We start from the raw sequence: 17,039 nt of genomic DNA, 5'->3' as shown, positions 1-17,039 counted from the left end.
TCGCTATAATTTGACCATAAGGACTGTGCAAGGTCCCCAGTAGAGTAGACATGAGTTAGCCTGCTCACATGCTGGACCACAGAGCTGTAAGTGCCGCTTGTGAGGTTGCAGCTAAGGCAGTGTATTAAGTAGCGGGAGAATAGGCGGTTAACCCCATTTCAGAAATGGCAAGTGCCACAAACCTCTTTCTTTTGACTTTTTTTTGGAGCTCATGCCACAACCATATCGTATCCTGCGGAATGTACCAGAAACCAATAGGATGACACTGATGGAAAATGGACATAGCACTCAAAAGTGCAGAATATGAGCTGACAGAGAAGACGAGTGATGCCAATATGTAACATACTTACAAACCAAAGTTCTGTTGTTAGGGTGCTAAAGGGCTCAGGCTGGTGAACATCTCAGCCCATCCAAGAAACCTATACTAAATATATAGCACATAAAACGCAAAACATAGCTGCTTCCAAGAATCTAGATCTACCTGAAATTTTGCTTCCCAGGATGGGCAAGCATTATTCGCCACAAGGGAAGGCAGAGAAAGGACACCTACGAGTCACCTCAATATCCCTAGTAAGGGTACAGAAGGAAGGGAGAAGACGGATAATGGGGTGTGTAGAACTCCATAGACTCTAAGGTGAGGCAGAAGGACACATCTGCTGAAAACCACTCTCCTTTTCCTACAACCCATGTAAAGGTGCACAGACCTCTCCTCCACGTCGAGCTATAGATAAGACTTCAGCAGCCCCATAAGAATTTCCCTTAAACCTCCTGGCCTTTCAACTCCTGATGAACTGTAAATGAAATCAACCAAAAGTAAAAACCTAGATTAAACAGTAAAAAGAGTGTCCCCTTGATGTCCCTATTACATGACTAAACTAAAACAGAGTTCCTGGAAGGTGGACCAGTTATGGAGAAGAGAAGCTTATGTTTTTCCCAGGTTCCCACTGGAGATTCGTGCAAGTCCACCAGCCCATGGTACTGGCTGGCTGGTCAGTAAGAGAAAGTGTGGCCTGCTAGCACTATCATGCATATTTATGGAACATCTCCACATAATTAAAGAGAGCATCCTATGTACGTAGATAAGATTTAACTTGGTTAGGGAATAATACTGCTTATTGCAGACAGCCTGGATGGCAGATTAAAATATCTAAAAAAAAATTTGTAAAATGATTGCGATTTTGTTGTAAAGCATCTAGCAGAATTATTGGTGAGAATGGAATACCAGCGAGCTTAAAAACATCACTCTCTGATCGCAGTTAGCAAGCCCTCCGTGTACTTACACCTGTGACACGCAGGACACCTTCCATTCCGGAGAACAGGAGATAGAGTGCTCCAGCCATGACCACCTTATGCAGTGTCGCACCAAGTCGGGGTCTGCATAGAACGGAAAGAGTAGAGAATGGGAGACAGGCAAGAAACAACAACAACATGTAAAACGTTTGCACTATAAGCTCTAAAGAACAATGTATACAAAGTGCAGTGATCAGGGGAATTATTGCCCAGTATACTCAACTCATAAAAGCAAAAAGGAGCATTGGGCCTACTATAGTGTGGAACGCACTAGCGATGCGTCCGCATACTGAAGCGTTTGTGCAGTGCGTGCATGTGCAGGAGCCGTACTGCGCATGCGCGCACACACAGAGATGCCCGGGCATCTCACTTATGCAAACGCCTCTGCCTGACTGACAGGGAGGGGCGCTTGCGGGGTGGGAGTGTTCACAGGGCGTAAGCGTCAATGCTGTGTTGTTTAATGGGCGTCAATGCGGCATTGGTGGGTGGGTGTGTGTGTGTGTGGGGGGGGGGGGGGGGGGAGAGACAATGCAGGTGTGTCCGGACCATTTGCGGGGCAGGCTGCGGCAGCCTCTGCGATCTAAAACATGGCTGCCCGGCTACTGCCTTTGCAGCTAGGCTGCGGAGACAGGGGACAACCCTTAAGATGTGAATGCATCGCTGTGTAGCAATGCGCTCACATTTCGGCAGGGGTGGAGGGGCAGCACCCGGCGCTGGGCGCCCCTCCCCGCATGGTAGTGGAATGAGATGTAGTTGTGAGACTTTTCGCTGAATTAGGCCCGTAGTGCGGTGTTATCTACAGAAGTAGCTTTGACATTTATCAGCATTCTCCTACTACACCTATTAATTGAGAGTATGATAATGGTTACAGTTGGTGGCCACTCACTTGACTATGCCATAGCCCAGGCTGACAATGATAACAAGTATCCGAGCCAAAGATCTCTTCACGGCCGACAACAGCTCTCCAAGGATAACCGCCCCTTGCACTGCCAGACACAGGAGCAGAATTATTATCGGTAATGTCATATGGAAAAGATAATTTTTGGTTTGTGGTAGTTTCAGATCAGTGAAGGAGAATTTATTTTATACTGTAACGTAACTGGAGAATCGAGAATCAGATTCCAACATGCGAAAACTTCCTAACGGCTTTGGAACCTAACAGCTTAGAAAGATCAGCGGTGTGCGCCCTACCTGACTGTCCGTAGTGGCGGATGTTCTGGAACTCTGCATAGAAAACGGCTTTTTCCAGCATTCCCAGTAAGATGACAGCACCCACCCAGAACTGGATCCTCAGTAGGTCCTTCCAGTAACACGCAGACCAAGCCAGCCAGAGAGCACCAAACAACACGTACACAATGCACATGACCATGAAGAACTGCAATACAAGAGATCCGTTAATAAAATAGGGTGTTAAATGGTTACAGCATGCCCACTGTATAAACTCAGACCTACTTGTGGCCCAATGGTAACTGACAATACTCGTTTTTGTCCGTTCTGTACAGATGCAAGAGATTCTGCACGTATTCAGTATATTTTAACGGCGGACGGGATGCCGGCTGTCAATATACAGACAGCGGCACCGCGTCCATCAGAATTCCGTCTGAGGGGCGAGCGCTCAGAGTCCCCTTGCAGGCTTGCTGCGCTCACCACAAGATCTATTCCCGCTCTATGGGTGCCACGAGAGGGGATAGCCCTGGTGCGCCGGAATTCCGGCTGGCAGGATTCTGGCGTTGGTATCCTGACCGCCAGGTATCCCGACAGCAGGCTAATTAAACGCATCCCGTCTGCACCACCCTAGTAGTTGTATGGCAAAGGAAAGCATATCTTGCACAGGGTGGGCCAGTGGGCGACATTTTCATCCTAAATTAACATTTTCTAAACAGGAAATGGAACAATTGCATCACTACGAATAAAGAGCTAACATTCAAATGAACTGCAGACACAACCGAACCGTGACTAAGGGGTACATTTACTAAGCAGTGATAAAAGCGGAAAAGTTGCCCATGGCGACCAATCAGCTCTTTATTAACATCTATAATTTGCATACGATAAAATTATACAGAGCTGCAGATTGGTTGATGGGAGTAACTTCTCCACTGGCTCACTGCTCCGCTCTTATCACTGCTTAGTAAATGTCCCCCTAAACCATAGATTGTACTTACTATCATACGTGGGTAGTCGGCAGGCGATAGGTACTCATAAGGACCTTTCACTTCAACTTTCACTGCAAGAGAGAATATTTGTGGTATAGAGTAATAAATACCGTATAGTGTAGCTCTGTTTCTTCCAAAGCTACTAGTGACATTTCTCTTCATGTGCTGCTCAATGTAGAGAATTTTATGCATTTTATGGAACAGTGAACTGTACAGTTTTACTATTCCATGAATGCCAATTCATAAATATGCCTCCAGACTGCTCAAGCAGAACCTAGCAACTGTATGTAATCGTAAAATAGAACGGAAACTTGTAAGAGATACTATTAAGATAAATGGCAGCTATTTCATGTGCATTACCAGGCATGCAATCGCAACTACACCACTATTTCCAAAATAGAATTCTGCTTAAAGAGCCTGTAAAATCCCTTCCTCACAATCCATATGGGAGACACTATGGATGGCACCCAATTAGCCACGGTAGTTTACTGCGAAAAAATACATAGGTCTGCAGATTTCCGCGGATCCTGTGTGTTTTCACGTGAAATAGGACATTTTTGGGCAGAAAAAACGGGGTATACGGAGAAAACAAATTGGCGGTAATGTTAAAATGTATTTATTTTTTTCAAAAACCACAATTTTCTAATTGGATACTCCCCTACATCTCTTAATAATGCGGTATAAGGGCTGACACAGGAGTATAGGCACTAGTGAAGTATGAAGCTGCGCACCCCCCCCCCCCCCCCCTTTCTAACCACTCCCACCTCCACTAGACATCAGTTTTTTTGTCTAACAAAGCTTGTCGGAAACCTGTTGGAAAGCACGCGGATCGACCAAACAGGTTTCAGCCCCGTTTCCGACAATGTCAATCCGACTTTAAAAAAAGTTGTATTGGCATTGTCGGCAACGGGCCAAACCTGTCGGGTTTGGCCGGGCATTGAATACTCAGATGTCGGATCTTTTCTGTCGGAAAGGATCAGACATGAACTGAATACACCCCTATGTCCTGCTCTGACAAATGCACGAGGGCCTGATTCAGAGATAAACGCTTATGCAAGTGCATTTTTTTCTGCTTCGCAATGAAGTTGTTGGCCAGAAATAAAGAGACGCCCACTGGAGCTATCGCAGTTCGCAATTCCGTACACATTCGATCGCAAAAGTACCTTGATGCATGCACATTGCGAACACAGTCACATACGCAGTGTGGAGATAGTATCGCCGTTCCGTGGAACATCAGCTTTGTGTGTACGTCTGAATCAGGTCCTGAGCCCTGTGAACAGGGACTGAGGCTCAGCGTAGAAAGCATAAAAGAAATAACTAAGAGCTATCCCAAATTTGCCTTACTCGAAAGTAACTACAGATGTGTCCACTTACATCTATCTTACCTGCACTTTAAACAGCCCTTCTAGGGCATGACTCAGTAGCGCCAAGCTTCTTATGTGCAACTTTTTACATTATGGTGTGAATAGGACGCACAGGCAGCTAATGCTGATTAAAATGATATGCGGCATGTCTGTATTCTGTGTGTGACCGTATCTGCATACAAAATGGTATGTTACAGTGTATTCCTACAACAATGTAGCATACTATTTCATAAGTAGTTACAGCTGAACAGAGAATATAGACGTGCAGCATATTATTTAATCAACAGAGTCTGCTTGTGTGTCCTATTCGCATAGCGATGCAAGGAAGACTAATTTTCAGCAAAAAGAGATGCCCAACACTAATGGTGTTCCAAGGGACCTGTCAGATCACTCATGTCAGGCAACTCCAGCTACAGATGGGTCCACGTTTATCTTGGCCTTTAATAGGATTAATTGAGCCAGGTCAGTCAGACTTAATCCCCTGCTGTAATGACTTAATCCCCTGCTGTATTGTTCTCTGTATTGTATTGCAGATGAGAACAATAGATGAAGGGTTTATGTTAATAAACCATGGTGTGTCTAGGCACAGCAAAGAAGTCAAGATAAAGGTGGACCCATCTGTACGTGCCATATTGAGGCAAGATGTATGAGGACATAACTGTAAATAAAAAACGGTGGTCTGGTGGAGGTGGCAGAACTTAATTAACTAATTATTACTTATACTCCTTTGCCAGCACCTCTATCCCATTGTCAAGAGATGCAGTATCCCCCAGCCAGGTTGACAAGAGGAAAACAGGAACCAAAACGATTGCATAGTAAAATCATTTTAGGGTCAAAGTTCTTGTTGGGTGACGCATAACCCGCACATACCGCCCATCCCCAGCAGTTTCAAGTAATCCACTAGATTCCCCACTGAAGTCTGAATCCACAAACATTCCCCGCAGGTTTAGAAAGACTAATGAGCACTGGTAACAGTTGGCAGAGAGGGTGGGGAGGCAGCTGTATCAATTCCTTTAGGAATCCCTTTAGTTTGTGCCTATACAGTACATCTATAGTCAGTGTCCAGAGGGGACCTTACTGGTTAAAGAAAGGTCGTTAGCACTTGTAGGTAAGTCACTCTTTGCATTGGAGCCAGGATCTGGAGTCGGTGGTGCGGAGAATACTACGTGCACAATAAAGATGTATGGCCCATCTTGCCATGTTTTTACTGCTGCATTCATCACCTGGTCAAGGAGAATATGGAGAGTTTGTACACACACCAGATAATGTGCAGCGTCTTCACATTTACGGTCAGACTTAGGGGAGTATTTATCAAAGTATGAAGAGAGATAAAGCACTAACCAATCAGCTCCTGTCATTTTTCAAACACAGCATGTAACATGAGCATTTGAAGCCAACTGGTTAGTGCTTTATCGTTCTCCATGCTTTGATAAATAGCCCCCTTAGAAACAAAGAAACATTGCATCCAGTCATACACTGCAGCGATCCTGGCATTAATACACAATAGTGAACAACGAATTACTAAGTAAACTATTAGCATTAATTGCAGTCATCAGTATTATTGTATGACTCATGTTCCTGTACTGAACAATCAATTACAACAGTGAACAATTATTAAGTAAGATCTAAATGGGGGTACACACGGAGAGATGTATGCTTCATTTTAAGCAATCTGACTAGATTTCTTAGAAATTAAGCACGGATCTCTAAGTGTGTATGCCCCACAGTGAAAGCGATGCGCGGCCCCCATGCGTCGCTATTGCCAGTTCTAGATTGGCCAAATCTAGTTAGATCGCGCTGTGTGCTGACCGGGGGAGAGATGTGTGCCGAGTGCTCTGTACACATCACTACATGTGCACCCTACTTTAGGATTAATGGCAGTCATCAATATTATTGTACGACTCAAGTTCCTGTAGTTATTTATTAAATTTATTTCATTAAATTGTGTTGCTGAGAACTTACAGACGATTCTCTTAAGGCCCATACACACTAGATGACGTTGCTCTACGAGCGGCGTTGTCTAGCGTTTCTCCTCCCGGGCCGGGTGGTCGGCCGTACACACCGAGCGACATGACCGCTCATTTTGCTCAGTGACGTCATGCAGCCGCCAGCCGTGCATGCAGCTCCTGGACGACAGTCCAGATCGAGCTTGCATGCACTGCTGACAGTGACTATCATTGCCGACCCGCGGGGCCACGCATCGATTGTCACAGGTGGCATACACACTTGCCGATAAAATGAGTGACGTCGCTCATTTTATCGGCAAGTGCGTATGGGCCTTTGTTCAAAAGAAAAACAACTAATTTTACAAATAAAAGGAGATTTATGGTAGACTTACCATGGTTATATCTTTCTGCGAGGTACGCTGGGTTCCACAGGGAATACATCGGGTGTAGAGATGGATCTTGATCCAGAGGCACCAACAGGCTAAGGGGTATATTCAATTGAAGTCGGATCCATTCCGACATTCATTTGTCGGAATGGATCCGACCTGGGCTATTCAATGCATTATCAATTAGACTTTAAGAAAGTTGAATGGAGATGCAGGGGGATGGGGGGGGGGGGGGGGGGGGGAAGAGCAGCGCTACAGCAGCAGCTATATAGCTGCTGCTGTAGTGCTGCTCTCCCCCGTCTATCCCGCGGCTCCCCCCCCCCCTCGTATGTCTGTCTCTCCCCGTCCCTTCTCTCCATGGCCCCGCATCACAGTCGCCGCTCACGGTAGCGTCTACCCGGCTCCAGCAAGCGAGACCTGCTGGAGCCGGGTGGACGCTGCCGTGAGCAGCGGCTGTGACACATACTCCGGCTACGCTGCTGTAGCGCTGATCTCCCCCGTCTGCCCGCGGCTCTCCCCCGTCTCAGCTCCCGCATCTCAATTAGACTTTTTTTTAAAGTCGAATTGAGATGGCATTGAATAGCCCTTGTCGGATCCATTCCGACAAAGGAATGTCGGAATGAATCAGACTTCAATTGAATATACCCCCAAAGCTTTAGCCTTTTGGTGCCTCTGGATCAAGATCCATCTCTACACCCTGATGTATTCCCTGTGGAACAGAGTGTACCCCGCTGCAGAAATATGCACTATTAATTCATACTGTTTATGTACTGTGCATTATTGTAGTTTATATGTAGTTTTTTTATGCATTATTGTAGATTATTATAAGTGTGTACTGAAAATCTATTCCTTCACTTATCATTAAGCCCTCTTCCTCAGTGTAGTCTAATGCGGAAGGCAGACAAGTTAGGTTCTGCCACTTTTCTTTTCTAACTCCTCCAACTACCTGGCAGGGAATCTTGACTTAAGCTGGGTACACACTGGGTGATATGGACAGGGCAGTACTGATGTTGTAATGGTTATCATTAACAGAGTGACGTCATCCTTCAATCACGGAGTTCCGGAGCTGACTGGAAGTCCCGCCAACTGCTGGAGTCGGGCAGACAGCGAGAATGGCACACACAGTGTAATACATATATATATATATATACCATCACATTCTGTATTTCTATAGGGATGTAGTTATGTGACCGGCGGTCACAGTACCTCCAACAACATCCCGACCATTTACAATACTGACAAGCAAGGACTATTCCCACTCGTGAGTGTCCGTGACACCCATAGAGTGGGAATAGAACCTGTGGCGAGCACGGTTTGCCGCCAAGCCCACATGGTGCTTGTTGCGCTGCGCCCCCTCCCCCAAGCGAACGGCTGATATATCGTGAGCGGGTGGCAGGTATGTACACCCAATATGTCTGTGAACTGTAAGTCCGCCATCAAGTCACTACAGTGTGTACCCAGTAATACAGTAAAAGAATTTCTATACACTACGATGTGCTGAACAAGAGAGGCCAACCACACTTCAGAATAAATGAAAGATACCAGTGTGAGATCGGGGGGCAGCACTGGACCAGGCAGTGTTTGCCAAGTGTCCTGCCAACATGCGCCCCCATCTGCAAAATAAGGAAATCAAAAAACATATCCTTCAGCAGTCTTTTCTTCTGTGGAGTAAAAACCACTGATAGGTGCACACCTGTACAAAACAGACATCGCTTGCAGTAAGAGCACGACACAAAGATTCCTACTTACAGCTTTGTCAGGACACACTGTAACGTTGGCCATATAATCATTCTTCTAGAAAAAGCAAAACAACAAGTGTTTACAACAGTAATGTGACACATTCTAACTGTAGAAATAGATCTTTAGGCTTCTGATTAAACTTCAAAATGAATACACAAACAAGCAGAGGACTGTGGCGAGTAAGATAATGTAACGCACCTCAGAAAGTTTGTCATCCATCACTGGAGGACTTTCCTTGCAAAACACCTTGAAAATACAGAAAAAATACATCTTTATTTATTTAACTCTGGTAATTTGTAAATGCCTCACATGGTGCATCAACCTCATGTATCCGTGTTCTGTTTCTGTGTACCATTTGTTATGTGACCTCCAGTATCTGGGAATCAAGGTGCATCAGTACAAGGGGCAGGGATAGTGATAGACCAATACTACAAACGATACACTACTACGAGATGCGAGGAGATCTGGATACACTATTCTAAAAGGAAAGGTGCATTGGGGGTATGACTCCAACCTTTTGAAGAGGGGGTCATTATGTGACCATAGAAAAGAGGGCAGAACAGTCTGTCATATTGTGCCTCTACGACTCACAAGGTCGTGTGGGTAGCCTGGGTAAAATGTGGCACTATGGAGGTTGGGGGACAAAATGTGCACTACACAACAATTCAGAGGATAGAGAAAGTGGTCAAAAAAGTGTCCCTTCAGCAAGTAGTACATTGTTAATTACAATTCACTGTGTACCCTTCCAAATGACCACAATATCCTATTATCCAAACCAAAAACAAACAAAACAGTTGTGTGCCCCTGATTTAAACACAAGTTTATCTCTTGTTTATAATGTCACACTCAAATATATGTTGTATTATTCTAATTTGAACCTAGGTTTCACCACATCATTTACAAAAGCATTTACCTGAGGTTTGGTGGCGTTGTCACAAGACATCACATGTGTGTGTCTGACATGAGAACCCGTCCAGCTAGTCGGCTTTGGAGAGACCGTGAGATAATTCTGTACATTCTCTTCCTGTAAAAACACAGAGGAGCAGCACTGCTGTGACATAGCTATGTACAGTATGGGTGGATAGGTGATAAAGCAAAGGCTGACATTTTCATTGTATAAATATATCCTTGTAGTTTCCTCTCCAGACACAAGTCTGACACAATTCCCTATAATTACAGCCAATCAGCACAGAAGTACTGGGTCCATAAAGCAACTTTCTTAGTAAAAAACAATAAGAAACAGAAAAAGGTTTAGAGTAAGAGCTTTCTTTTTGCATGGCATAAAAAACATGACTGATGCCAAGAAAGAAAGCCCAAAGGGGGGACTGATTTTACCCAACGTTTAGGTATTTTTAAGTTATATGAAATAACTACCTGCATTTAGATAAGTGTGTTTATGTGTAAACACAGCAAAACTAATACCGCATCAGTTGTTTTCATGAAATATATACCGTAAATATCCATCTAACTCAAGAGATTAAGTTTATGCATGGTTGGCTGGTTTAGAAGGAAGAACCGACTCAGCTGCTTAGATGTTATTTCTCTCGACTGAGCAGCTGCTAGTAGTAAGAAACATGTCAACTCCTAATGGTCACCGCGTAATAGTGAGGACCCATCTCGGACTGAGTAAAGGACATTGCATTCATCACTCCAGCGGTGATTATAAAGGGTAACCGACCTATGCTGAACTATTGAGCTTTTCCAGAGAGCACTTATAAAGTCCCCTATCAGAAGTGGAAAAGGAACAAATCACTTTAATATGGAATTCTGATGCAATGTGGAAGTAATAAATTAATGTGCCCATATTAACGTATTTTATTGTATATACAAGTTCTTTTTACTTTATTAAATATTTTAATCTGTGCCAGACAACTAATTTTTATTCTAGCGCTGCTATATGTTTTTGCGTTGGCTGGTCCCCACTCTTTTTATTATTATTATGCTGTGACTACTGGCAGAGCGCCGTAAAATATTATTTAAATAAAAAAAGGCCTATTATACTAAAAAAAACTAGTGTTTTTATTGAAAATGTTTAATGCCAGTGGCATGCCCAGTGCTAATGCTTAATTCCTCCTTTTTGTATGTGTGTTTCTCTCTTAGAAGTGCTTTTGCATTTTTCATTTTGTATTACTATTCGGATTTATTAAATTATAATCAGTAATACTGTAAGTAGGACCGATACTTAACATCAATTTCATCCATCTCTGAGGGTACTTTGTAAGTGTATGTTTAGTCTATCTCTATGTATTTAGAAGTAATGTGAATAAGCTGTAAAAAGGAGATTTATGGTAGACTTACCATAGTTAAATCTCTTTCTGCGAGGTACACTGGATTCCACAGGGAATATATCGGGGTGTAGAGTTGGATCTTGATCTGAGGCACCAACAGGCTAAAGTTTTGACTGTTCCCAGGATGCATTGCTCCGCCTCCTCTATAACTCCGCCTCCAGGCACTGGAGCTCTGTTTCGTTAACCAGTCCAATGCAGGAGCAGGTAAAAGACGGTAGATGTTAGTCACACAGAACCACATTCTCACGACAGGAGAAGGTACCAGCGGCTAATGCCATACAAACCCAAAAGAAGCTAAGTGCGTCAGAGTGGGCGCCCTGTGGAATCCAGTGTACCTCGCAGAAAGTGGTTTAACAATGGTAAGTCTACCATAAATCTCCTTTTCTGCAGCTGGGTACACTGAGATTCCACATCGGGATGTCCTAAAGCAGTTCCTCATGGGAGGGGACACACCGTAGCGGGCACAAGAACCCGGCGTCCAAAGGAAGCATCCTGGGAGGCGGAAGTATCAAAAGCATAGAACCTGATGAATGTATTCACTGAGGACCACATAGCCGCCTTGCACAATTGTTCAGTGGACGCGCCACGGCGGGCCGCCCAAGAAGGTCCAACAGACCGAGTCGAATGAGCTTTGATAGCAGCAGGAGCTGGAAGACCATAGGCTTGTGCAATCACCATTCTAATCCATCTGGCCAAGGTCTGCTTATTCGCAGGCCAGCCACGTTTGTGAAAACCAAAAAGGGTATCTGACCTCCTGAGGGAGGCAGTAGTCTCTACGTAAATACGGAGAGCCCGTACCACAAACCAGAAGAGTTAAAGGCCGACACCACAATCTCTTGGTTAAGATGAAAAGATGATACCACCTTAGGTAGATAACCAGGGCATGTTCGAAGAACTACCCGGTCACAGTGAAAAAATCAAAAAGGGTGGACAATAGAACAAGGCGCCCAAGTCTGACTCCCTCCAAGCAGAGACAATAGCCAATACAAACACGACCTTAAGTGTAAGACATTTAAGATCCACAGACTCAAGAGGTTCAAATGTAGACTTTTGTAGGGCATTTAAGACAACAGACAGATCCCATGGAGCCACAAGAGGGACATAGGGAGGCTGAATCCGTAAAACTCCCTGAGTCTGAACGTCAGGAATAGACGCAATTTTCCTCTGAAACCACACCCACAAGGCAGATATATGAACCTTGAGGGAGGCCAGACAAAGTCCTAAATCTAGGCCTTGTTGCAGAAAAGCCAAAAGCCTAGAAGTTCTGAACGAATAGGCATAATTCTTAGCAGCACAACAGGTGAAGTAAGAATTCCAAACCCTGTAATAAATCCGTGCAGAAGCCGGTTTGCGTATGCGGTTTGAATAACCACCTCAGAATCCCTTGGCCCTCAGGTGTGAAGCTTCAAGAAACACGCCGTCAAAGCCAGTCTGGCCAGGTCCGGATAGACACAAGGGCCCTGAATGAGGAGATCTGGGTGTTGAGGAAGTAGGAGGGGATGCTCTATTGATAGACCCTGCAGGTCTGAGAACCAATGCCGTCTGGGCCACGCTGGAGCAACCAGAAATAGTATTCCTCTTTCTTGCTTGAACTTTCGTAGTACCCTGGCAGGAGTGACACTGGAGGGAACACGTATGGCAGCCGAAAGTTCCATGGAATTGCCAGAACGTCCACAGACGCTGCTTGAGGATCCGTTGTCCTTGATCCGAAGACCAGAACCTTGTGATTGTGTCGAGACGCGATCAGGTTTACATCTGGTAGGACCCACTTGTCCACTAGGAGGTGAAAGATTTAGGTTTAGTGGTTTTGGAAGCACGAGTCTGACGCGTATACGCTTGACTCTTTACGTTCCCTGGAGGTCGAAAGGAGCAAAAGGTGGTACTCTTAGCCTTCGGAGTAGAAGGATTAGTATTTGGGAGACAGGCAGTCTTGGCAGTAGCCAAGTCAGTTACAATCTTGTTCAGATCCTCCCCAAATAGGATGTCTCCCTTAAAAGGGAGCACCTCAAAGGTCTTTTTGGAGTCCAGGTCCGCCTTCCAGGATCTCAACCACATAATTTGACGAGCCAGGATAGACGTAGTAGATGCCTTGGCCACCATTACACCTCCATCAGAGGCCGCCTCCTGAGTATAGTGGGAGGCTGTGTTAATATAAGACAGATATTGTCTGGCAGTGTCAGAAAAATCCTGAGGCAGCCTCAATTGCCTGAACCCATGCTTCAATTCCTTTCGTGGCCCAGGAGGCTGCCATAGTGGGTCTATGTACCGCACCAGTAAGAGAGTAAATAGACTTCAGGCATCCCTCCACACGCTTATCCGTCGGTTCCTTCAGTGAGGTGACAGTGGTGACAGGCAGAGTAGATGACACCACATGATGGGCAACATGAGAGTCCACTGGCGGTGAAGTTTCGAACTTGTTACTCAACTCCCCAGGGATAGGATAACGAGCTAGCATCTTTTTAGATGGGGAAAGTTTCTTACCTGGCGACGACCAGTATTCCTGACGTATGTCAATTAACTAGTCAAAATGTGGTAAAACTACTTTAGTAACCTTCTGACGTTTGAATTTACCAGGTTTCTTAGATGCAGTAGTAGGCTCAATGTCATCATCTGTGTGAAGAATTAGCTTAATAGCCTCCACTAGGTCAGGAACATCAACCTGGGTTGTAGATACCTCAATCAAAAGCAACTGTCTCAGGGTCTGACGGATCAGTATATTCCCCATCCTCATCGGAAGAATTATCTGAAATATTAGTGGATTGTGAGGAAGAAATGGCCCGTTTAGATGACCCATTGGCCCCAGAGGGGCGTGGGGTAGACTTTTGTCTAACCAAGGATTGATTTAATTGTTGTAATTGGGTAGACAGAGTATCCACCCAGGGCGGATTAACTACAGGGACAATATGTGGCTGCAATGGCACTGTGGGTCCCATAGGGGGCATAAGACGTGTCACAAGTGTACTCAGCATACTTGAGAATGCTGCCCAAGGTGGGTCCTGATTGGCCACAGGTGCTACAGGTTGACGGGTGTATGGCACACAGCACCTGAACCAGCAGCAAAAACTTTCCCCTCAGGTAAATCCGTGGTGCCAGTACTGCAGGATGCAGAAGCGTCCGCGGATGTCCCGCCCTGTGTGGCAGACATTATAAGCCTTAGGGCGTAATAGTACAATATAGCCAGACAAACGCCATACCTTCAAAAAAAACTATGTTATGTGACAGTAAACACAGTACACAAAACAGAGGATTTAAGCGGTATGAGGTGACAAACACACAGTAAAAATACCAAACGGTATATTATGCGTTACAAATTATATATATATATATATATATATATATATATATATATATATATATATATAATAAGAATTTACTTACCGATAATTCTATTTCTCGTAGTCCGTAGTGGATGCTGGGGACTCCGTCAGGACCATGGGGATAGCGGGCTCCGCAGGAGACAGGGCACATCTAAAAAAGCTTTTAGGTCACATGGTGTGTACTGGCTCCTCCCCCTATGACCCTCCTCCAAGCCTCAGTTAGGTACTGTGCCCGGACGAGCGTACACAATAAGGAAGGATCTTGAATCCCGGGTAAGACTCATACCAGCCACACCAATCACACCGTACCACTTGTGATCTGAACCCAGTTAACAGTATGATAACAAAACGAAGTAGCCTCTGAAAAGATGGCTCACAACAAGAATAACCCGATTTTTGTAACAATAACTATGTACAAGCATTGCAGACAATCCGCACTTGGGATGGGCGCCCAGCATCCACTACGGACTACGAGAAATAGAATTATCGGTAAGTAAATTCTTATTTTCTCTAACGTCCTAGTGGATGCTGGGGACTCCGTCAGGACCATGGGGATTATACCAAAGCTCCCAAACGGGCGGGAGAGTGCGGATGACTCTGCAGCACCGAATGAGAGAACTCCAGGTCCTCCTTAGCCAGAGTATCAAATTTGTAAAATTTTACAAACGTGTTCTCCCCTGACCACGTAGCTGCTCGGCAAAGTTGTAATGCCGAGACCCCTCGGGCAGCCGCCCAAGATGCGCCCACTTTCCTAGTGGAGTGGGCCTTTACAGATTTAGGCTGTGGCACGCCTGCCACAGAATGTGCAAGTTGGATTGTGCTACAGATCCAACGTGCAATCGTCTGTTTAGACGCAGGAGCACCCATATTGTTGGGTGCATACAATATAAACAGCAAGTCAGACTTTCTGACTCCAGCCGTCCTAAACTATATATATATATATATATATATATATATATATATATATATATATATATATATATATATATATATATATATATTTTTAGGGTCCTGACAACGTCTATTAACCTGGAGTCCTCCAAGTCCCTAGAAGCCGCAGGCACCATAATAGGTTGTTTCAGGTGAAAAACCTGACACCCCCTTAGGAAGAAAACTGGAGACGAGTCCCAGTTCTGCCCTGTCCGAATGGAAATTTAAATATGGGCTTTTGTAAGACAAAGCCGCCCATTCTGACAATCGCCTGGCCGAGGCCAGGACCAACAGCATGGTCACTGTCCATGTGAGATATTGGTCAACAGCATGTTCACTTTCCATGTGATATATTTCAAATCCACAGATTTGAGCGGTTCAAACCAATATGATTTTAAGGAATCCCAACACTATGTTGAGATCCCACGGTGCCACTAGAGGCACAAAAAGGGGTGTATATGCAATACTCCCTTGACAATCTGGACTTCAGGAACTGAAGTCAATTCTTTTCGGAAGAAATTCTACAGTGCCGAAACTTAAAACCTTAAAGAACCCCAATTTTAGGCTCAAAACACTCCTGTTTTCAGGAAGTGTAGAATTCGACCTAGTTGAATTTTCTTCGTGGGGCCTTCCTGGCCTCACCCACGCAACATATTTTCACCACATGTGGTGATGACGTTGTGCGGTCACCTCCTTCCTGGCTTTGACCAGGGTAGGTATGACCTCTTATGGAATGCCTTTTTCCTTCAGGATCCGGCATTCAACCGCCATGCCGTCAAACGCAGCCGCGGTAAGTCTTGGAATAGACATGGTACCTGCTGAAGCAAGTCCCTTCTTAGCTCCCCAGGCCCTTAGTCCTCTGTGAGCATCTCTTGAAGTTCCGGGTACCAAGTCCCTCTTGGCCAATCCGGAGTCACGAGTATAGTTCATACTCCTCTATATCTTATAATTCTCAATACCTTGGTTATGAGAAGCAGAGGAGGGAACACATACACCGACTGTTACACCCACGGTGTTACTAGGACATCCACAGCTATCGCCTGAAGGTCTCATGACCTGGCGCAATACCTGTCCCGTTTTTTGTTCGGGCGGGACGCCATCATTTCCACCTTTGGTCTTTGCCAATGGCTCACAATCATGCGGAAAAACTTCCCTATGAAGTTCCCACTCTCCCAGGTGGAGGTCATGCCTGCTGAGGAAGTCTGCTTCCCAGTCGTCCACTCCCGGAGAGAACACTGCTGACAGTGCTATCACATGATTTTCCGCCTAGCGAAAAATCCTTGCAGTTTTTTCACTGCCCTCCAGCTTCTTGTGTCGCCGTTTCTGTTTACGTGGGCGACTGCCGTGATGTTATCCCACTGGATCAATACCGGCTGACCTTGAAGCAGAGGTCTTGCTAAGTTTAGAGCCTTATAATTTTGCTCTTACTGTAGCTCTATCTATGTGGAGAGAATTCTCCAGACTTGATCACACTTTCCTGGAAATTTTTTCCCTGTGTGACTGCTCCCCAGCCTCTCAGGCTGGCCTCCGTGGTCACCAGCATCCAATCCTGAATGCTGAATCTGTGGCCCTCTAGAAGATGAGCACTCTGTAATCACCACAGGAGAGACACCCTTGTCCTTGGA

At 45.1% G+C, this 17,039-nt stretch overlaps 1 protein-coding gene across 6 annotated transcripts in view; it reads right to left on the bottom strand.

The window, feature by feature from the left end:
• The window catches only part of TMEM87A (transmembrane protein 87A), a 94,419-nt gene that overhangs the window by 51,893 nt on the left and 25,487 nt on the right, over positions 1 to 17,039 (bottom strand). For all 6 annotated transcript variants that reach the window (XM_063947494.1, XM_063947492.1, XM_063947493.1 and 3 more), the window contains exons 4-11: positions 9,793 to 9,903; positions 9,078 to 9,125; positions 8,889 to 8,933; positions 5,886 to 6,030; positions 3,453 to 3,514; positions 2,482 to 2,665; positions 2,177 to 2,276; positions 1,281 to 1,374 (exon numbers count right to left, since the gene is read on the bottom strand). In XM_063947494.1, the coding sequence (XP_063803564.1) occupies positions 1,281 to 1,374; positions 2,177 to 2,276; positions 2,482 to 2,665; positions 3,453 to 3,514; positions 5,886 to 6,030; positions 8,889 to 8,933; positions 9,078 to 9,125; positions 9,793 to 9,903 (789 nt within the window). The remainder of the gene's footprint in view (positions 1 to 1,280; positions 1,375 to 2,176; positions 2,277 to 2,481; positions 2,666 to 3,452; positions 3,515 to 5,885; positions 6,031 to 8,888; positions 8,934 to 9,077; positions 9,126 to 9,792; positions 9,904 to 17,039) is intronic.

This window comes from Pseudophryne corroboree, chromosome 12 (genome assembly GCF_028390025.1).
Source record: "Pseudophryne corroboree isolate aPseCor3 chromosome 12, aPseCor3.hap2, whole genome shotgun sequence".
Lineage (NCBI taxonomy): Eukaryota > Metazoa > Chordata > Amphibia > Anura > Myobatrachidae > Pseudophryne > Pseudophryne corroboree.
Note: the sequence above shows the minus strand (reverse complement) of the source record. Positions and strands in the feature narration are given on the sequence as shown.